Below are 23,912 nucleotides of genomic sequence, written 5' to 3'. Positions count from 1 at the left end.
GGCAGGAGTTCTAAGTCATTTCCAGTTTATTCAATGATTTTTTTTTTTTTTGTCTGGAGTACTAAACACAGAAGCCACTTCCATTTCCAATGGCATCCTAAAAAGGAGAGCAAAAAAAGCGTATTGTCTATAGACTCCTTATCCACATATTATCTATCAAGGAGGTAAGATACAGGTATGACGACACTGAAGCCAGGGTGGACCCCTCTGACTTCACCCAAGAACTGCGCAGGCAACAAGAGTGTAGCCAATGGGTTTGTATAAAGGTTTTTTATTTTTATGCTGGCACTTATGATGTTACAAAAGAGCTGTTTGTGATGCTAAACCCACGTTCCATAAGGCCCTGTCGCTGGTTTAGTATCCCAAATTTTCCTAACGGGTTCCCTTTAAGGCTAAGGCTGCATATTGTGGAAAAGCTGCAGATTTTACTACTTTTTTGTGCCAAGGCCAGAAGTGGATTCTAATGGATCAGTTAAAAAAACAAACAAAAAAAAACCCCCTGAAACATTAGCATCAGCTAGTGCCCGTTATTGTCCATTTTTCTACAATCCATTACTGTTGTTAACCATAGATATTAATGTTAAAATGGAACGGACACTTAACATCCATCGTAACTCTATTATTTTGAACAGACAAAAATGTCCTACCCCCTCCCCCCCCCCCCCCCCGCGTTATTACGCTTGCTAAAAAACCCAGACATGTCATATATTTAGTGATAACGGACACTAATCAAGTTCCATGGGAACCAATGGGATTTTTAATGGATTTATGACGTATCTGTTTTTTTGTTAACAATTTGTACCTGATGCTAGCAAAGTACACTACTAACAGTAGTGTGAACACCCCCTTATACTTCCTTCTTCTGCTAAATCCACTCCTGGCTTTGGAGAATGTAAGCCACTTCCCTTCTCGCTATAATGATGTACACACGTGTCAAGGTGCACCATAGAAGAATGGAGCGGACTCACAAATCTCAGCTATTCCCTGACACTGTTTCAGAGTGTTGTGTAGCTTGATAGTTCTCCAAGTTTTTATAAATATAATAACGATCATTAACACTGGGACTTCTCAGAGATTTTGGCCACGACACTGCATACACTCTATTACATTAGAGAAGGTGTCTCTGGGCGATATTGTATTGTCTGGTTGTGCAGTGACAACTGAATTCACAGTCTCCTCATAGCCTCCAGATCAAGGCTTTTTATGTACTTATGGGATATTTTGCCAGATTCACGATGATGTGGTTACCTGGCGTTATTTTATTTATTTATTTTTATTTTTTTATTGATTGAAGTTGTTAAACAAAGTGTGTGATCAATGGGACACTTGTGGCCCTTTAAGCGGACTCACTTGAACATTAACAGAAACTTTGGCATTCCTGGTTGTCCGTCTCCCATAATTTGCACTACTTGTTGGTCTGACTATGTCAGGGAGGTCCATTTTTTCTTGCCTATGTGTTTCCAACCCACTAGGGTACACTATGTGAAATCTTATGTTCCAGCACACTGACAATGCCCACCATGACTTCTTTTTTTTTCTCCCCTGGTTGTGTTTTTTTTCCCCCTTTTTATCTATTGCCCAGGATAAATGCTTATGTAATATTAAATGATTGTAAGGCTGAGGTCACATGTAACCCACTATCTTCTTGTTTTTTCATATATTGTCTTATCGAGCTGTAAATTCTAGTTTCTGTGCACTTGGCCTTCAATAAATACATTTTGGAACTAAAAAAGCAGATGAAAAAGAATCAAAGCTCAATGAATCCGAGTTAGCATGTTGTGATGTAATGTTACCTTAATAGCCCATATACTGGAATAAGTAAGTTACAACGATATCATAATACCACAGGCTGCTGTTATTCACGTAATACGAGTGGTACTGCAATTCCCCAGAACCACCACTGTACAGTGGGTGGAGCTGCAGCACCGCTCCTGTTACTTGAATAGGAGCAGCCTGCATGCACTCCCTGTCCACTACAGAACTGGAGGTTGCTGGACCAGCTGATCTGTGCGGGTTTGGTTTTTGGACGCTCAACTCACAGATCACATATTCATTACCTATCCAATGGATTGGTCATCAGTATCAAAACTCCATTTGGGTAGGATAACTCTTTAATTCCAAACTTAAAATTACAGGAAGGCAGATGGGAGGACGGACAAGTAACTATACAGACCAGTTTCAAATTAGTATGTTGCTTGAACAAAAAAAAAGTGTGGTGGCCGATGAGGCTCAGAATAGCTAACAATGTTCTTGTTTACCCGGCAGCTAGCACAAGAAGTGCAAAACCCCATTTTGGTGCAAAATTTTAACCAGCTCCAGAAAAGTGCAGTGCTGACATCTGAATAATTTTATTCTTACTTTGTACAGGGTATCTGAGCAGTGGCGTAACTAGGAATGGCGGGGCCCCAAGTCAAACATTTGACGTATTATGCCCCATAGTGGACCCTTCACAACTTATTATGCCCCATAGCGGTCCCTGCACACAGTATTATGCCCCTTTGTGGACCACCCATGAACAATTATTATACTCTGGGGTCTTTTCAGACCCCAGAGTATAAAAATCGGAGACCCAGAGGAGGATACAAACATAAAAAAAACCTTTTACTTACCTCTCCTGGGCTCCGGCGCACTCTCTGCTGATATCGGCCATCTTCAATAATGTACGGGATGTCACTTGAGCGGGGCTTGCGTGTCAACGCATAAGGACACAAGCCTGGCCCATGTGACATCTGTAACTTCACCAAGTAGGCCCGAAGCCTGCCGGACCCCTGGGTATAATGATATTTGTGTTTGCGGTCCTGCTCACAGCCGCTTCCGCAGAAGGGGAGACGCAGGTGGCAATGAGCAGGATTCAGGAGCGGTAAGTAAATAGGGCCCGTTACCTGCTGGAGTTACTCCAGCAGGTAATGGCCTATTTGGTTTAAAAAAAAAACTTATAAATTGCATATTTGTCACTTTATATGTGGCGGGACTGCATTGTAATCCTGTTTTTACAAATTTTAGTTTGAAAAAAAAATGTTGCAATCCCTATTATCTAGGACAATGAAAGGCTGGCTATAACAAGAGGCTGAACAATGATTCTGGTTGTAAATGTATCCGCCATTCACAAAGCAGCAGCGAAAGCAATGGGATAATGAATGCAATTTTCTGCACATATGTTCTAAGATGTAGAAGCCATCCATAAAGGTTAATAGCTGGCATATGCTACGCCATATTTCAGTCCAAATGTATTAGTGTCCTTTCTGTAATGCTAAATCGTATCTACTGTCTAATACAATTCCAATCCATGCCTGACTCACATCTAGGGCCCAGATAAGTAGAACATTTATGTATTATTCATCATTTCTATATCATTACCATATTTTCCCAGTTCCCAGAGAACCTATTTACTTATAAACTGTAGGTATTGGTCACGCGTGGTATGCCTTCTATCTGACACAATCTGACCTTTCTAACCATGAACCACAGGTAAAGACAAATCCAGGGAGGAAAGTTATGTTTTTTTCAAAAGCTCATCAAACCAGGTCTGTGGAGTTGGTAAATCGAACCCCCGACTCCTCTTTTTTGACAGTGAGACTCTGATTCCTTCATAAATGGCTAACAGCCACTATCAGACAGAGGTAGTCATGATCCTCTAATTCATTAAAAATCCAGTGATTGAATTCCTATGCAAGCAAATATGTAACTATCTATATATTTAATTATGCAATATTAATATTTGTGTAATAAAATTAAACGTATCGTATGTTCCGGCGTATAAGACGATTGGGTGTATAACACGACCCACAACTTTTCCAGTTAAAATATATACAGTTTGGGATATACTCACCATATAAGACTACCCCTCTTATGTAGGGCACGTCTTCTTAAAGGGATTCTATTATTAAAATGCAATTTTTTGTGACTAACACGTAGGAATAGCCTTAAGAAAGCCTATTCTTCTCCTACCTTTAGATGTCATCCGCACGTTTTTCTTCGGTATGCAAATTAGTTCTCTCACAGCACTGGGGGCAGGCCCCAGTGCTCAAACAGCACTGGGGGCGTCCCCAATGCTGCTCGAGAACTCTCCAGCGACACCTCCATCTTAAGCAGCCACAAGAAAATGGCCGCTTATACCAGGTATGCGCAGTGGGCTCTGCCCGAGGCCCGATGGCAGAGCCGACTTGCGAATGCGTAGAAGTTTCAAGCCAAGACCAGAAGAAGACACGTGAAGAGGCCGTTCCAGAAAAAGATGGAGGCATCGCTGGAAAGTTCTCTCGCAGCATTGGGGACACCCCCAGTGCTGTTTGAGCGCTAGTGACCGCCTCCAGTGCTGCAAGATAACTCATTTGCGTACGGAGAAAACTGGGTGCGGAGGAGACATCTAAAGGTAGAAGAATAGCCTTTCTTAAAGAGGACCTTTCATGGTCTGGGGCACAGGCAGTTCTATATACTACTGGAAAGTCGACAGTGTGCTGAATTCAGCGCACTGTTGGCTTTCCCAATCTGTTCCCTGGATAAAGAGCTATCGGTCCCGGTACCGTAGCTCTTTACAGTCAGAAGGGCATTCCTGACAGTCAGTCAGGTACGTCCTTCTTCAAAGCAGAGCCTATCGCGCTGTACAGTGTGAGCGGGGAGGAGTTCCCCCTCCCTCTGCTCACAGTGCTCGTCCATAGACGAGTATTATCAGGAGGGGAGGGCGGCGTTCTTCCCCGGTCTCGGAGAACAGCGCTATTGGTGCTGCTTGTACATAAGGATGTACCTGACTGACTGTCAGGAACGCCATTCTGACTGTAAAGAGATACAGTACCGGCACCGCTATCTCTATACCCGGGGCACAGATCGGGAAAGCCGACGGTGCGCTGAATTAAGCGCACTGTCGGCTTTCCAGCAGTACATAGAACTGCCTGTGCCTAAATCAATGAAAGGTCCTCTTTAACCCTTTCACTGCCAAGCACGTAGCTTTACGTCCTTTTAAGGTGGCACATCAGTAGCCGAAGACGAAGCTACTACGTCCTCCCTACTAATGCCAATATCTCTGGACTACATCAACATATCTTGATGCTTTAAAATGCATTTTAAAGATGAGAATCTCATCTTTACAATGATACCAAAAACTTGATGATACAACTTACAGTTTTGGAGCGATTCACTGTTGAAAATTCTATTTGGCATTGAGATCCAACTGCAGATCTCAATTCCTGACAGCATTTCAACAGTGAATTGCTCCAAAACTGTAAGTTGTATCATCAAGTTCTTGGTATTATTTTAAAGATGAGATTCTCATCTTTAAAATGCATTTTAAAGCATCTAGATATGTTGAGTCCAAAGATATAGGGCTCTAAAATGTCCCCCCCCCCCCCCTCCTGTCTAAGCAAGCAATTTGCAAACTGTAACAGGAAAGGGAGGGGGCATGAGCAGCCCAGCAGCGTGAACAGAAACAGAAAAACAATCTGACTCTGTATATAACTTGTATGTGACACCAGGAGGGGGTGGCAGGGACTCTTCTGTCCCTATTAACCCTTCTTCTGCCAATCAGAGAGCATATTATACTTTTGCTGTCTGATTGTCACATACAGGTATAATATAATTCCACCATGAGCTTTACTAGTGGGGTATTCTTATGTAATACCCTCTAAACATAACCAGGAAGTTTATTGGCGCTGACACCCAGACATTTACCATTGTATATATATAATATACAGTATGTATATATATATATATATATATATATATATATATATATATATATATATATACACTATGGCTACACCTTAAGCTATTATTTTAAATGTATTTTGTATATGAATGTGAGATTGAACATGAATTTTAGGTGCAAGTATGTGGTTTAGCGCAGTTATTCAAAATATTATTTGTGTTTGTCACAAAGTTGCATGAAGGTGGATATGGCTATTGATGACCCATTAAGACATTTCTAATCTTCAGGTTGTCTACGTTCAAAAAATTTATAGGCTTTAGGGGTCCACTTACTTTTCATGATGTGTACTTTTTTAACATTTCCAGCTTCAAAGCAGATTTTTGTTCCTTCCAGTTCTGGTGATTTTCTGAAGACATGTGCATGCGGGTGTAGGCCATAGTGATATGAATGAACGCTTCACATGTTGAACTCTTATCTTTAGGAGGTTTTGTGCATATAATTTTTTTTGTTTGATTTCCGCTTTTAGCAACTAATTTATATTTATTTGCATTTTTTCATAAAACATTTACTTTAAATCAAAATTGCATGAAGGTGCCTGTACGTATACAGTACCAAGTGGCATTCTGACAATGCTGCAGGTGTCTACTTTAAGAAAATATATAGTATGGGGGGAGGGGGGGTTGGATGCTTTTTTAATGTTGTAATTTAGGTTTGATTTGTCCATCTCAAAACTTTGAAAATTGCTCTGGCTACTGGAGGTGCAAAGTTTTCAGAGACCCTTGGCAGGGAAAGGGTTAAGGCTATTCCTACTTGTTAGGGCTCATTCACACATGAGCACAGGGGAGGTTTTTGACAGCGGATTTCACATCAAAAACCTCCCCTTTACAATGGTGGTCTATGCAGACCGCCAGGCTTCTTTTTTCCGCTAGCGGCAGGCTGCTGCTAGCGGAGAAAAGAAGCGACATGCTTTTTCTTCAGGCAGAAGCCGTGCGGGTTGAGCTGCGTGGCTTCCGCCCCCGGCAGCACCCTCCTATGTCGGCTCATTCATTTGAGCCGACAGTGGAGGGGAAAGCCGCGACCGCGATGGTCGCGGCAGGCGGGTTTTGACCAGAGAGAGACGCAGCTCGCCGCGTCTTTCTTGGTGTCAAAACCCACGCGGGCAGTTCACATGTGAACTAGCCCTTAGTCACAAAAAATTACATTTTAATGATAGGACCCCTTTAATGCACACTTACCCCTTGGCATACTCTAATGTTTTTTTTATTTTCTTTCCAGTTTCTGTAAAGGAGGGTTCACACTGCCGCCGCTGTCCGCCCCGGGGTTTCCGTCCTAAACCCTGGAGAAACTAGACAGGTGACGTCTTGCCGGCAGTCTGGTTTACAACCCATTCATTTGAATGGGTTTTGAAGCAAACGGTGTCCGTGTGTGGCCTCTCCGCCTGGAAACCATTTTTTTTTTTTTTTAATGCATGGACAATCTGGCGGACCCAGATTTAGTTATACCATTTTGTGGAATGTGTATTGCTTAGATCACCTTTTATTTAAATCAGAGGCGAAACATTGAAAAAACAACGGTGTGGCACTTTTGATTTTGACGTTCACCATACAGAAAAAATATTTTATAAGTAGACCGGGGATACAAGTATTGTATTGCAGTCTATGGGAGACTCTGCACATTACTATTGTGGCTGGTCTATGGCCAGCCGCAATAGTAGTATTACTGTGACAGGCCTGGGAGCCTTCAGTAAGCTCCCAGCTGTCATAGGAACAGGTCGGCTCCTGCACCTGCATCTTTGGAAATATGGGGCCCTGGTAGGCTTCTTTTTTTTTTTTTTACACTTGGGAGGGAGGTTTGTCTTTTAAGTATTAATACCCGCGATCAGAGAGCACTCTGATCAGGGGCATTAGCTCTGGTGACCCAGTTGCTATGGCGACTGCTCTGCAGCAGAGTGGCCGCCATTATCTTGACATATCCAGCATCTGCTGTAATAGCACAGTGGATGCCGGGTAGAGCGAGTGCAATCCAAACAAGCACTGAGGCCACAACATTGCTACACTTCTGCCACTGCAGGAAGCCAGCGGCAGCAGGAGCATGGCGATGATGTGATCCCGCTCCTCAGCCCCCCCCTTCCCCCATATACCCGGTGTATAAGACGACCCCCGACTTTTAAGAAGATTTTTAGGGGTTAAAAAGTTATCTTATATGCTGGAAAGTACAGTAATTCATAAGTTTATTTTGAAGTCAGAGCCGCTAAGAGCTCCCAAAATCAGTCCCGACTCTGACTCCACAACTCTGGAGCGGACAGTGAACGCTCAAAAATTGGGAAAAGCAGAACATGTATGCTGCAAGTATTTATGATAAGTGGAACAATTACTATTAAAGGGGTTAACTGGGACATTATCAATACTATATCGCTTTAAGTTTGACCCTGGGTCCCCTACAGATCAGCTCACCAAATTGGCAGCAGTGGTTTGGTGCCTGTCGCTTACATTTTACAGGCCATGTAACATCATAACATCATTATTTGTGTCAAGGCGTGTTTGCAGATCAGTCCCAGTTAAGTGAATGAGACTGAGCTGCAACCCCATTGTACACCACTGTGCTTTGTAAGTACTGAAGAGGCTGATCTGTGGGAGTTCTGGGTGTCGGATCCCTAGCACTCTGATATTGATAGCCTGTGTAACGTTAGGTCATCAGTATTTTAATTCTGGAAACCTCTATAAATGATCATTATTGGTTTTAAAGAGGCCGCCTGTCCCAGGTAATGTCTTTATAAGTTTTAGTTAAGTGACTTTGCACAATATGGGCAGTATGTCATATAATACTTAACCTGCAGAAGGTATACCAGTAAAGTTTGCGTTCACCAGGGTCACACCCTCCATTAGTTGTTCTATAATGCATGTAATGTCTCAACATAAGATCACAGGGTCCCAGCATTGAGACTCCCAGTGATCACTTGTCCTGTAAGGGCTTTAAAGGGGTATTCCCATGTACATAATTTTTTTAAAAATTTGTAGATAATTAAAGGTTAAACATTTTTGCAAATAAAAGTAATTAAACATTTTGAAGAGTTTTAAAGATTTTCTCTAAATATCTTGTGGTCACAGTCTTGTTGTCTTTATCGGTTGCTAGTGGATACGACCATAAATGCAGGAACTTTCTAAGGTCAGAAAATCAGCCATGATTTCTTTATTGTGGCCGAGATATCTTCTGATACATGTAGTATCCCTGCCTGATAACCCATCTACAATAAGAAAATCATAGCTGGGTTCCTGATAAGTCCCAGACTATAGAAAGTTTCTGCATTAGTGGTAGAATCCATGGCAACCGATCAAGATAAAAGACTGTCACCACTAAGAAAGTTAGAGAAAATCTTTAAAACTTTGCAGAATTTTAAATTACTTATAATTGCAAAAATGTTTAACTTTTAATTATCTATAAGTATAGATATGATTATGTACATGGGAATACCCCTTTAAGTCTGAAAATAATACAACCCTTTTAATTTTTGATAATAGGTAGAATTGGTTTACATAACAAAAAGGGAGAAGGTATAACTACAGGCGTAGCTTGAAGCCCCTTGGGCCCTATTTAAAAATCTGTAATGGGGGGCCCCCTACCTTGTGCCATTTAGGATAGTGATATATGTTATGTGGCACAGGGACCTTTGAGGCCCACTCAGGGTTCAGAGTCTGGTAGCGACTACTGTCGCCGCACCACCCATACTAGCTACAACCCTGGATATAGCATTCTACTATATAATGGCAAATTATAGATTAGATAAAAGCAATAGAGGGAGCTGCTAGTCGCCTTTTCTAATCTATGTGTTAGCTGCAATTTTTTTGTAAAATATTACTAAATTTACAGGCCTTCTTAGGAGCAGATGTACTGTTGCTAAAAAAAAACTTCTCAAAGAACTCCTATGTATGCATTACAAACGGCCAAGTTATATGTTTGAAGTGAACAATAACTTCACAAAATGTGGTAAAAAAGAATTCCCTGTTTCCCTCCAGGAGAAAAGGCCACTGCCTTATTATTCAGGTTACTGCCTGAATATATCTGCTCGGTATGCCAAAAGTTCAAGTCTTTTTCATTCAGCTGCTTCCTATAGATCAGTGGGATAGTCCTAACTGTGACTTCTCACACATTGTTTTAATAGACATATTGCTTTTTCCTTGGGAAGATACTGAATAATTCTGCTTCGACCCTTTTCTTGTCTCTTAGGAAATACCGTAACTCAAGGCCTGCATGTCAGTCTCTATTCAAGCTGATCCTTACTGAGCACAGAGAAGTCCTGTTAGTGAAGGGAATCTGGCAGGGCCTATTGTTTGCTCCAATGCATAAAACATATTCTTTATTTAGAAGTATACTTGTAGAAATTCTAGGTGCTATTATTTAATTTGCATGTGACTTCAACGTTTGGCAGAGTAGTTTGGTTCTAGCTTGCTGTTTTGTTGAAGGAGTTCAGGATTAGGGTTGAGCGATCGGGATCGGTTCCCGATCGACGATCGAGTAAATTTCACAATCGCGATCGGGTTCCGATCCCGCCTAAAAAAAAAAAAAAAGATCGGAAATGGAATTCCGATCGCTCAACTTACCTGCACAGAAGTGCTGCCGCTCCCCGTTCTTCTCGCTCCTCTTCTTTCTCCTTCACATGCCTTCAGAGCACCCTGCGCGCCCCCTGCCTCCCAGGCTAGTGTTAGAGATGCTGGGAGAAGGCTGGGCTTGTGGCTTAGGAGAGTGTGGGTGGGTACTGGGAGGGGAGATGGGAGTGATGCACTCACGTTTCTCCGCCCACACTCTCCTAAGCAACAACAAGCCTTGCCTACTCCCATCATCTCTAACTGAAGCCTAGGGAGGTGGGGGCGCACACGGCGCTCTGAAGGCATGTCAATGAGAGAGGACCGGACTGAGAAGAACGGAGAGCGGCAGCAGAAGTGTGCAGGTAAGCAGACACCAGGGGGGCTAAGTAGCCCGGGGATTTATTTTTTAAATCACTACTCAGTGTGGAGTCCAAAAATTGAAACAATAGTGTAGTGAATAGTATCATTTTTAAAATCTGATGTTCGATAATTTAAAAAAAAAAAAAAAATCCCATTGACTTGCATTGGAATCGGAATCAGGATCAGGTTCGGATGGAAAATGATCAGAAATCGGATTTTAAAAATGATCCTGAAATTTCAAGATCGGCTCAACCCTATTCAGGGATGAAAATATAATCCTGGGAATGTTAAGAAATAGTTTATACACCAGATAATTCTCCCACTGCTCTGCTGGACCCAACCAGCAATGTATCTGGTTTATAGTAAAACAGATATAAACCTTTTCCAAATAGTCTACATTCTATGCTATGTGACAGATATTTTTTAGTAACTCTTGTTATGGAAGAAATAAAAAAAACAAATAAGATATAACAGATCCTACTTACAGATTGACCTGATGTGAACAAACCTGAAAAGAACTGAGCCAGGTATCACCAAGCTCTGAAATATAAACAGGTTTAGTGTTATTGACTTCTAACACCTGAGAAGAAATGTATTATTATCATATGAAGAGCTGTACCCCGTGACTAGACCTATCCAAAATATGGGCCTTATTCTGCCTACTTTTTGACCTATTTTTAAGCCCAAACATTTCATAATCGCTTTATGATCGCTGTGAAATCTCCAGTCAGACTGCTTTAGAAAACAAATTTCCTGAATTTGCACTTTTGGGGATTTGGAATGAAGCAATATGTGAAGATTGTAATTACTCAGAAAAAATCCATCAAAGACCCTAACAGATGTTAGCAAAGAGAATTGTTATTGTCAGCAATATAATTTAGAAGTTAAACAGGGCTTCAAGGAAAAAAGTAGCAATAGAAGGAATTACACTGTAAGGGTGAATTCACACTGAGTAAACGCTAGCTTATTCTGAACGTAAAACACGTTCAGAATAAGCGGCGTCTAAAGCAGCTCCATTCATTTCTATGGGAGCCGGCATACGAGCGCTCCCCATAGAAATGAATGGGCTGCTTCTTTCACTCCGTGCAGTCCCATTGAAGTGAATGGGGAGTGCCGGCGTATACGGCAAGCTCTGCTCATGCCGGAGCGTACACGCCGGCACTCCCCATTCACTACAATGGGACTGCACGGAGTGAAAGAAGCAGCTCATTCATTTCTATGGGGAGCGCTCGTATCCCCGCTCCCATAGAAATGAATGGAGCTGCTTTAGACGCCGCTTATTCTGAACGTGTTTTACGTTCAGAATAAGCTAGCGTTTACTCAGTGTGAATGCACCCTAAGGGAACGTTCGTGTCTACAGTGGAAAATTTTCTGTGTTTCTGTTGCAATTGAGCAGCAGAAATAAGCACTAAATACTGTTTTTGCTGTGAAAATACTGTGTTTTTTTTTTTTTTTTTTTTGTAGATTGTGAGCCCCACATAGAGCTCACAATGTACATTTTTCCCTATCAGTATGTTTTTGAAATATGGGATGGAAATCCATGCAGACACGGGGAGAACATACAAACTCCTTGCAGATGGTTTTATGCCCTTGGTGGGATTTGAACACCAGGACTCCAGCGCTGCAAGGCTGCAGTGCTAACCACTGAGCCACCGTGTGGCCCCATTTCTAGTTCTATGTAATATACTGCATTATCAGTGTCTAAGTTTACAGTTTTTTTTGTTTTTTGAAGTAAATCAGGGCCAGTAAGTGCAATTTTTGATGAGGATAGGATTTCTTTAAATCTCATTGGTGTTACAGTAAAAATGGTGCAGCTTTTCTGCAGAGATTAAGGCTGAGGTCCCACGTTGTGGAAACACAGCTTCTTATGTTGCAGGTTTTGCTGCATTTTTTTTTAGCCAAACCTAGGAACAGCTACAATAGGAATGGGAAATATATAGGAGGCTCTTATACTTCTACCATCTGCTCAATCCACTCCTGGCTTTGGCTCAAAAAAGCGCAACAAGATCTGCAACAAAAAAAGCTGCATTTCCACAAAGTGGGGCCTTAGCCTAAAGGGGTTTTCCTGGCAAAAATACATTTTTCCCTAGATAGCCCGCTCACTGCTAGCCCTTCCTAACTAATTCAGCCCTCACCCCATCATACTTACCTGTCTTCCAGTCTAGACCTTTATGGGCACGGGACATTATTTCTTCTGGGCTTGCGCAATAGAGCCGGAGTGTCGGTTACTGCGCATGCTGACACTCCAGCTCTGTTGGGCAGGTGTGGAAGATAGAAGAAGTGACAACCTGTGCCCAGAAGCTCCACAGCAGAAGACAAGTGGCGATCTAGGTAAATATACATTTTTGGAACACTAAGTAATTTAGAAAGTAGGATAGAGGAGGGGTCAATTTATCCCGGATAACCCATTCAAAGTCCTGTGGGGAATCTGTCCTAAGACATCAGTAACAGCCGTACTTTGCATCAGTATCTGTAAGTCAAAACCAGCAGGGTGTCCAAAATGCTGGCGAGATACGCTTCCTTCCGATATACTTTTTCTGTGTAAATTCCGTTTCTGGATTTGGCAACTATTGCTGTGAAATACTGAGCAGAATTCTGTGTGACCATGCCATTAACGGGCTTTCTAGGATTAGAAACAAATAGGCTAAAAGGAGGAAAAGCAACAAATAACAGAATAGTTGCATGAAAAATCCCCTAAGAACTTGGGTGCCTCTGCTCTTGTGGCCCCGACCTGTTTGCTGCATATCCACATGACCACTGCAGACAGGTCTCACGTGTTACATGACAACATCAGCACTAAGGCCAGTCTTTGAGTGCAATAGTTATTTTGGTGTATGACATGTTACTGCAGCCACTTGGAACCACCAGAGCATCCAAACTGGAGCTGTGGGGGAATTATTAGATGGTTATAGTTATTTTGCTATGCTATGGCATTTCCTCACAGTCTTTTTTTTTTTTTAAATCTAGGAAATTCCTTTAACAATTTAATAACTATAAATTCATATATAAAACTTAGCTATGCAGCAAAGTAATTTATTTGCCTCTACTCATTACGGTAGGAAATATTACAGGTAGTGTTTAGGATTGCACTAAATTTATTACGCTATCGCGCTCTATGCAATAAATGTGCAGCAGATATGTCATGATAATACCAAGTGCTGCCCTGTCTACTGCCACTATTGGCCTAAATAGCTCCAAAAAATGTGCCGTATTGCTAATAGAAAGAATGCAATAGCGATGAGTCTGTGGTAGGTATGAACTGTGTGCTGGCTATTCCCTGCCTGTCTTAGTAAGTATCGATGGCGATCATTTGCCTTGAAGCATTGGAGTCCTAGTTCTAATTCCAACTAAGAGTATCTAAGATTTTGTCTGTTCTCCTTGTTTGCTTTGGTTAAATCTAGGTACTTTACTTTTGTTTTTTGTACCTTGAAGCATATTTATAGGGAATTTGACTTTGTACAAAACTCAATTTAGATATTTAATATAAGTGAGTACCATAACAGTAAACATACGGCAAATATTGTCTTGTAAATTCAGATTATATGGACTTTATTCAAAACATTATAGTGCCACAGCTCTTGTGACCCCCCCCCCCTTTGTTTATCGAACTGCAACACTGATGTCACTTTAATAAAACTTGACAAAACCAACATTTTCGAGATAGTGATCACACATAACACAGGCAAGGCCTGATTTATAATTAGAATTTGTCAAGTTTATTTTGTTTTGCAATATACAGTATTTGACACTTTAATAGCAAAATGTTTCTGTTACTAACTTTCCGTTTTTGTGTGTTTTTCAGGGTTCTTCAGAAATGCACAGCTATGTACACCAAGCTATGTTTAATGAACTCTTCATTCGTTTATACCTGAAGCAATTGAATGTATCGGATCTGTAAAATAGAATGATGGCTCAAACTGGTGGGGTTGTACGCTTTCTTCCTGAAGGGGACTGCATCCTTTCATCTCCAAGGGCCCTCCGAGATACTGAAGGCAAGCCTTGGCTACAGGGATTGAACTCAGAGGTAGCTTTTAGCCCCCACAGATGTTTCACTCCAGACCTCAACTCTCGGCGGATTCAAGTACTACGAAAAAGCCTTACACCCGAAGCCAGGCGTGCTCACCTAGGAATGTATAATAGTACAGGGTCTTTGGTTTGCAACATTTCTGAAACAGGGCATAGGCCTGGGAGGGTAACTGCTCCCTGCAGTCCATTAAGAAGTAATCCTCTATATTCACCTGGCAGCAGGAAACCTTTTACACATCCCCAGACTGCGGGACATAGTTCTATTGTAACGTTTACATTTGTCAAGAAATCCAGTGTTCAGACTTTAAATGGAATCCCATCTGAGTCTGATTCGAGTCCAGTTGTACCACAAGAAGGCGACATCCACAAAGAAGAGAATTGTGCTGCTGAACTAGCAATTTGCCACAAAGACACTGGGGAGACAGCAGATGTTGCTCGCTGCAGTGAACAGAGGGTTGGCTCACCACAACCTACATTTTCTCCCCAGGGAAGTAAAACACAGCTAAAGTCAGAGAATCCTCAAATATGCCAGGCGCCATCAGACTGTGAATCAGGGAATGGAAATCCCTGCTCGATTGGTGGTTCAGACAGTCACCCAACCCCACAATGTGATTTTCCCAGTACATCTGTTATTACAAGCTGTCCAACATCAGGTAACATATCACCAGCTAATAATATGTCATCAAGTCCTTCTCAAAGTCCCCTCCTCCGAAGGATTGTGGGAGAATCCAGTATCTGTAAAGATGAAGTCCTGTCCTCAATAAAGGGAGGATCTAATGAGCAGTCTCCAAGAAGTCCAAGGAGATTAGATCATGTTCAGCAGGTACTTTCATGGTTTGATCATATTATCTATTAATAACTTACGCTATACTATACCTTGTTTATAATGCATTTTTCTTCTTTTGTTTCGTTTTGATTATTTTTCAGGCAGACGCATGGGCCTATCCGAAGGAGGCCTCATTACATGCGCAGAAGATTGCAAAAGCGAAATGGGAATTCTTCTATGGTTCACCAGAAACACAAAGGCCTGGTAAGTCTGCAAGTGTTGTCAGGATCAGGCTATTTAAGAGGGTCTATTAAGCACAATACTGGAGCAAATAATGGAGGGGATAGTCCGATCTTTAACAGCTCATGACCTAAGAAAGGTCTCCAGGGTGCATCGAGACAGTTTCTCAAAACCCACCTGCCGCGACCATCGCGGTTGCGGCTTCCCCCTCCGGAGTCGGCTCAAATGAATGGGCCAACTCCGGAGGTTGCTGCCGCCAGGTGGACGCCTGAAGAAAGGGCAGCTCGCTTCTTTTTTCTGCTAGCGGGAAAAAAAATGCTATTGGTCTCCATAGACCACCATTGTATGGGGACGGATTTCGAGGCGAAATCCACTGTCAAAATCCGCTTCCTTGCCCCCGTGTGCACTAGACCTTATGGAACGGAAAAAAAAGAAAAGTGAATAGAATTTTTGTAAAAATAAATAACACATTCTCTAAATATGAGATATAAGAAAATTACTTTGTGTTATTTAATATTTTTAGTGTTGTAAAAGAGATGAAAAAAATGGCAGAAATACATTTCTGGCATTCGACTCCCCAAAATAATATAAGATGTACGCACAGTTTGTCCTGCAGAAACGCTTTATACATAAGCTTTAGTGTAACATCAGAAATCTTCAAGTCATACGCTTGTGGGGAGGCAAGAAATGCTGAAAAATCAATCCTCTTGTCTTAAAGGGGCTCTATCAGCAAAATTTTGCTGTATGAGCCCCACATATGCGTGAAAAGCCTTTAAAAAGGCTATTCGGGCACTGCTAATGTTATTTTACACCCCCGTTTTAAAATAAAACCCTAAAAACATATAGGTAAATCATACCTGAACGTGCACGCTGGGCAGTGATGCACGATCCGACGTCATCTTCTGACACGCCAACCTCTTCTTTCTTCTTCTTTCGGCGATGCCCTCTGGTCCTGGTTCTTTCCCGGCTCCATCTGCATCTTCTTCCGGCGGTTCAAATCCGATTGTTTGAAATGCGGCGCGTGCTGATAGAGCCCCTTTAAAGAGGTTGTCCACCACCCCATGTGTTTTGGATACGGATGATCAATATCTGACTGGCAGGGGCCTTACTCCCGGACCCCTCACCAATCAGCTGATCTGGCTGCTAGAATGCAAGGTATACAACCAGAAGCAGATTTTGTCCTATACAAGTACATAGGAGCAGAGCTGCAGTTCCTGGCCCCAGTGCATCAGTTTAAGGCTCTATAGCAGGAACTAGAGCTTTGTTCCCATTTACTTGCATAGGAGTAGTGAAGCAGCTGAATGGGCAGGATTCAGTTGATGGACCTTCACGGATCAGATACTGAGGATGTATCCTGTAAATAGGTCATCAGTATCTAAAACACATGGTGTCTTGGATAGTACCTTTTAAGGACAAAAATGAAAGGGAGCCTGTCAGTGTAATGAAGTCTGATTTGCAAGTAAACTGTTATGGATCAGGAGGAGCTCCTACGTACACAATGAGTAGAGGTTTTGATCAATAAATGACAAGTTATGCAAAATATATTCCCATAAAACTGAATACCAATCTGCTCAGCTCCTCCTGCTGCTTTATAACATGGTGCCTGCAGTATAATAATAGTCTATGTGACAGGTTTCCTTTAAGACGTTCAATCACAGAATGCCTGTTATACTATCTGTACATGTAAATTTTGTAAATCTACTACTTACAGGTTTACAAGTATCTGAAGCTTCATCATCCCCATGTTCACCGATCAGCAGTGGCAATATGAAAAATAGGACCATAGATACAGATGTATGTGAGCACAGTTTTTGTCATGTGGAAGTAGAAATAGAGACAACACCTTCATCGAATCCAACACCACAAGCTTGTGAGACAGGCATTATCCGCAGAACTATCAAATACTCTGAAACAGACCTGGACTCCGTACCACTCAGGTGCTACCGGGAAACCAACATAGATGATATTCTGGCGGAAAATGAAGGATTGGATTCAGCTATTGGCAGTCAGAAGGACAGTGAAAGCAACACAGATACCAGCACCGAAAAAGCAGAGCAACAAGACAACCCTGTCATCACTGAGGTTCCTGAACTTCCTAAGAATGTGACCCAAGGCAGCATGGAAGAAGAAGATGATGAAGTGTTTGAATCAATGAAGATGGGGGAAGTGAAAAGGTGAGAAGTCGTACAATAATGTGCTCCAGTATAATAATGTTCAAAAAGTACATCTTATAGTGGAGCTTTATCTTTACTGCACCATGTTATGCATTGTAGCTAATTTCCCTGCTTTGCCTCTATTCCCAAATGTGTTTCATTACAAAGTGAAGCAATTATCTGCTATGGTCTGTATACTCAAATTTCTGGTGCAAATATACTGCATGTGCTGAAGGAAACCTCCCATTGTTTGTCAGTGGGCTAATCTACAGTGTGTGTGTGTGGGGGGGGGGGGGGGGGGGGGGTGAAGTGTTTTACAGAACATAAACAGAAAAGCACTACTATAATATAAATCAGCAGATTTATCCTTAGGGCTAGTTCACACGGGGCTAGGGACCGCGTATTTTGGTCCTGATTTTGACGCGGGAAGCTTCGACAGTCGGAAGCTGCGACAGTCGTGGCTTACCGCTCCGGAGTAGGCCCAAATGAATGGGCCTAGTCCAGAGGGTGCTCTCACGAAGCGGACGCTGCGGCTGAATCAGCCACAGAATCCTGAAGAAAGGGCAGCTCACTTCTTTTTTCCGTAAGTGGGAACAAACCACTCACGGAAAAAAGGACGCTAGCGGTCTACATAGACCTCTATTGTGAGGGGGCGGATTTTGAGGTGGAATCGGCGTCAAAATCGGCCCCCTCTTGCCCAGTGTAAACGAGCCCTTAGTGTATCGGTCCACAGTAAGTGACACAATGTACTTCCACTAATTTATTATCTACCAAACAGTCCAGAATTCACTTAGCAACTCACATATATGTATTGTTTGTGAATTTCTCAATATTTATATGAATGAGATCTTAAACTTAGTTTCATCAAGAGTAAACGTTCCTTTTTATTTTTTATTCATCTGTAATTTTTATTGAACAATTTTATACAACAAGGAGGGTGAACATAAAATTCTTACATAGCATAAACAGTATTCTATAATAAGAGGGAGGGAAGACTTAGTGCCAACCCAATGAGACTGGCGTGAGCCAAAAAGTAAGACAAGGCAAAACAGGGGAGGAACAAGAGGGAGGGGACGAGGGTAGGTAGGGGAAGGAAAGGGGGGGACCAAGGTTCAGAGACCCCGTAATAAACTATAAGAGTTCCAAAGGGACCAAACTGACTGGAAAGCATCCAGGGAGTTGTTGAGACTGGCAGTCGGGAATTCAAGGCTCCTCAAAGCCTTCATTCAAGCCAAAAGCTCAATACCTCAAGGGGGGTTCACACTCTTCCAGTGTTTGAAAATGAGGTTCTTTGCCGTGGAGCAAAGGTACAAAAAGAGATTAGATGCCCTGCCACCTAGGTGTGTATGAGGGAAGTTCAGGAGATAAACTAAGGGATCAAGAGGGACCCCTTGTAAAAAGAGAGCGTCTGTTAGAGCCCTGACCTCCCTCCAGAAGCCCAGGAGAAGGGGACAAGTCCAAAAAATGTGATACAGCACAAGCACCCCGAGGGAATCGCCGGATTCAAGGCATGGAGGAGGGCAGGCAGGGCCGCCATCAGGAATTTTGGGGCCCCATACAGCCTAAGTGTCTGCCGCCCCCCCCCCCCCCCCCCCGCCGCCATTTTAAAACTACTTTATTTTGCGTCATACCCATTCTGTATTACATTTCCCTTTATTTAGCAGCATTACAAGGCTTAATCAGATTCTATTTTCAGGTAAAATCTGCTACGTGTGACCGCGCCTATAGAGAGCCAACACCATCTATAAGAGCCCTCCTAATAAATCCTCAGGGCTTATTCACATTGCGTTTTTGGCCTCCCTTGCCGGGGTACGTTGGTAACCAGTCAGAATCAGCTCCCCACTTATCCCTGCAAAAAAAGGGGGCCTGCAGTTCTCCGTGCAGGGATAAGTGGGGAGCTGATTGTGACTGGTTACCAATGTATCCCGGCAAGGGAGGCCAAAAACGCAATGTGAACACTCCTTTAAAGTAAAAGTCCCACCCCCAAACAGGCTGCTATGCTAGTAACATAGCGGCCTACATCATTATTAATACAAAGCACACATAGCTTTGGAGCTATTGTGTGTTTTGTAGTTCTCCAGCTAAAAACTTATATATTATTGCCCCAGTTCCCTCTCCGCAGTGCCGCACACCCGATGCCCCAACAATCCCCCTTCCCCCACGTCCACCTTCTAACATCTTTCCATTGCCCCCTGTACCCATACCTCCCAACTTTTGAAGAACCACAAGAGGGACAAATTTAGCCCCACCCACTGTTATGTTGACTCCACCCATTCTCATTAATTTTTCATGTGCCCGCACACAGTATAATCCTCCTACAGTCACCCGTACATTATATGTCCCCCCTCTATCTCTCCCCCAGGTTCATATACACCCTTCATCTACCCCCAGTTTCATGTCTCCCACCCAATCTCTGCCCCCAGATTCATGTCTGCCCATCCATTTCTGCCCCCAGTTTCATGTCCCTCCCTCCATCTCTGCCCCCAGTTTCATGTCCCCTCCATCTCGGTCCTGTTTCATGTCCCCCATCTCTACCCCCAGATTCATGCCCTCCATCTCTGCCCCCCAGATTCATGTCCCTCCATCTCTGCCCCCATATTCATGTCCCCTCCATCTCTGCCCCCATATTCATGTCCCCTCCATCTCTGCCCCATATTCATGTCCCCTCCATCTCTGCCCCCAGATTCATGTCCCCTCCATCTCTGCCCCCAGATTCATGTCCCTCCATCTCTGCCCCCAGATTCATGTCCCTCCATCTCTGCCCCCATTGTCATGCCGTCCTCTCCATCTCTGCCCCCATATTCATGTCCTCTCCATCTCTGCCCCCATATTCATGTCCTCTCCATCTCTGCCCCATATTCATGTCCCTCCATCTCTGCCCCCATTGGCATGCTGTCCTCTCCATCTCTGCCCCCATATTCATGTCCCTCCATCTCTGCCCCCAGTGTCATGCCGTCCTCTCTCTGCCCCCAGTTTCGCATTCCACATTACACTGACTGACTTAACTTCTCCTTCGTTCCCTCGCAGCTCTTTGCGCGCCTCTCTCACTGGCGCACAGTTATAGACACGATGTGACGTCATCACATCGCGTCTACAAGCCAGTAGCGGAGGCGGCGAAGCGAGGAGCTGACACAGGTCAGCTCCTCGCTTCAGCCGCATATGTGACAGCGAGAGAGGCGCACAGCGGCGAAGCAAGGAGCTGACCTGTGTCAGCTCCTCGCTTCGCTGCTGCCGCCGGCTACTGTAGATGCGATGTGATCACATCGCGTCTACAAGCCAGTAGCGGCGGCGGTGAAGCGAGGAGCTGACACATGTCAGCTCCTCGCTTCAGCCGCATATGTGTCAGGGAGAGAGGCACGCAGCGGCGAAGCGAGGAGCTGACACAGGTCAGCTCCTTGCTTCAGCCGCGTATGTCTTCAACTCAGATCTGCGTCCTCTGGATGCAGATCTGAGTTGAAATAGGACATACAATGACTGCTACGGGCGCCAGGGGGCCGGCACACGGTGGCGGGCCAAAACCGGGCCCCCCCTATTTTTCAATTTGGCCGGACCCCTGACGCCAGTAGCAGTAGTACTGGCCTATCGGCGGCCCTGAGGGCAGGGGTATGATACCAGTGCATCAACAATTTGTACTGGGTCTCCCTAAAGGTTATGCACTGAGATGACTTATGAGCCCTAGACTAAACAATCTGCCACTGTCCCAGAGATAAGGAACTACCCACTGCTTCCTCCCATTTGGACATATAACGATGAGCTTAAACGTTCCTCTTTAAAACAGCTAGACTCAACCTTGACTTCCTTCCATTAATAATTCTTTCGTGGTGAGTTTAAAATACTAGTTCTGTCTACAGGGTGATCCCAACATCGGAAAACAGATGTCTATAACTTTGAGGTCCCCATTTCTCTCCATTTGCTTCAGTGTAGTAGTAGAAGTGGTGGTGGTCGTCGTAGTGATGGTGGTCGTGGTCAGTACTGTGCTGATATGGTATCTGCACTTAGGTGTCTAAAGGCACTGTGTAGACAGAAGTCTGGACAGTCACAATTATATCAGACATTACAAGTATACACCTTCTACCAGGAATTTCTTTTTTTTTTTTTTTTTTTTTTTTTTAATAAAGCATAACTCTAATAATAAAACAAATTTCTACAAAGTAATACCACAGGTGCAAATTTGTAATATATCTTATTAAAAAAGGTTTCCAGCTCTACTTATTTTATTTTTTTAAACTGTAATTTTATTCATTATTCAAAAGAGAAAAAGAATTTACAAAAACAACCTCAAAAACACTAGAGAATAATTAAAACAAAGAAAGGAAGGGTGGTGGAGGGAGAGATCAGAGACCATGGAAGGTACAATATGTGTCCCATGGGATCCAAACGGACTGTAAAGTCTCAACCACACTATTCAATGTAGCCGTGAGAAACTCCAAGCACCTTACATCCTTATCACGAGCCAGTAGAGAAGGGCCTGTGGGCGGCGGAGTACTCCTTCAGTGTAGGGCTATGAGGGTATTTGCTGCAATGCAAATATATAAAAATAGAGGACTTTTTAACTCAGGGGCCTGGGGGGAAGGTTAAGGAGATAAACTTTACCTTCAAGGTTTTCCTTTGGGCCCTTTAGTTTATCTATCATGGACTTTAGCTCCATGAAAAAGGGACTGATCAAAGGACAGTCCCAAAATAGGTGAAACAATGTCCCTGTATCGGAGAGGCACATTCAGCTTGTGTTGGAAATACTGGGATTTAGAGTATGAAAGAGAGCGATGTATGGTACCAGTGCATTAAAATCTTATACTTGGTCTCACAGAAGGTTATGCAAGTAGAGGACTTAGCAGCACGGGACCACTGGACTGGTGAGATCTGCTTGCTAAAAGCATCAGACCAATGAATCATATATTTGTGCGTCAGGGGGGACCGTCCATCTAGAGAGGATAATAAATGATAAATGTACAAAATCCATTCTGTATAACAGGAAACTAAATTTTTATTAGGCTATTACAATAACTACTTCACTGTATATTTACAAGGCTGTTTACTAGGTGATGTGTAATATTGCTGCCTGTCTTTCTAGGTGATGTGTTCCTTGTCTGCCTGTCTCTAGGTGATGTGTAATATTGTTAGGTCAGGGGTGGGCAATTAATTTTCCCATGGGGCCGCATAAGAAATTGAAACCATTCTAGAGGGCTATGCGCGCCGTGGAAAATTTAGCTCCACCCACTTCTATGTTGACTCCGCCCATTCTCAATCATCTTTCCATGTGCCCCCACACAGTATAATCCTCCCACAGTTACCCATACATTATATGTTCCCACATTAAAAGGTTCCCTTCCAATTGTCCCACAGTATTAAGTCCCTCTCCTGGTGCCCCAATTTAAATTGGGGGAGTCTAGAAGGTAGATATGAAACTTGGACAGCTGGATGGTGGCATTAAACAGTGGGGGTAGTTGGAGGAGGGCAATAAATTAATGGCGGATAAAGTGGGCCATTAAACTGGGGGCAGCTAGAAGGGGACATTAAACTCGGGCAGTTGGAAACAGACATTAAACCGTAGGGGTAGCTGGAGAGTGACATTAAACTGGGTGCAACTAGAGGCAGACAGGTCTCCCTCCAGCTACCTCCAAGGTTTAATGCCCCCTCCAGTTTTCCCCAGTCTAAGTGCCCCCCTTCGTCTACCCCCAGTTTCATGTCCCCCACCCTCCAGTTCTCCCCCAGTTTCATATCCCCCTTCATCTGCCCCCAGTTTCATGTTCCCCCTCCATCTCTGCCCCAGTATAACATTCCTCTTCCATCTCTGTCCCTAGGTTACTGAGAGACACACACAATCTCCACCCTGCATGTCACATTCCCCTCCCCTCTCAATAACTTAGGACACACACCACACGTTTCCATCTTCTTGCACTGTCCGACTGCTGGCACTAAGACAATCCTCCCTAGATACGCCTCCCTCCCTAGTCAAGCTATGCGGCCGGACTGAATCAGTCAGAAGGCCGGATATGGCCCGCGAGCCATACATTGCCCAGGTCTGCTCTAGGTGATGTACGATATTGCTCCCTGTCTCTAGGTGATGTGCGATATTGCTGCCTGTCTCTAGGTGGTGATGTGTAATATTGCTGCCTGTCTCTAGGTGATGTGTAATATTGCTCCCT

At 43.3% G+C, this 23,912-nt stretch overlaps 1 protein-coding gene across 2 annotated transcripts in view; it reads left to right on the top strand.

The window, feature by feature from the left end:
• The window catches only part of PSD (pleckstrin and Sec7 domain containing), a 232,949-nt gene that overhangs the window by 33,100 nt on the left and 175,937 nt on the right, over window positions 1–23,912 (top strand). For both annotated transcript variants that reach the window (XM_075258168.1, XM_075258167.1), the window contains exons 2-4: window positions 14,384–15,430; window positions 15,535–15,637; window positions 17,325–17,787. In XM_075258168.1, coding sequence (XP_075114269.1) covers window positions 14,486–15,430; window positions 15,535–15,637; window positions 17,325–17,787 — 1,511 coding nt within the window. In that variant the 5' untranslated portion in view covers window positions 14,384–14,485. The remainder of the gene's footprint in view (window positions 1–14,383; window positions 15,431–15,534; window positions 15,638–17,324; window positions 17,788–23,912) is intronic.

The sequence above is a fragment of the Leptodactylus fuscus genome, chromosome 10 (assembly GCF_031893055.1).
Source record: "Leptodactylus fuscus isolate aLepFus1 chromosome 10, aLepFus1.hap2, whole genome shotgun sequence".
Taxonomy (NCBI): Eukaryota; Metazoa; Chordata; class Amphibia; order Anura; family Leptodactylidae; genus Leptodactylus; species Leptodactylus fuscus.
This window is presented reverse-complemented; position numbering and strand designations above follow the sequence as displayed.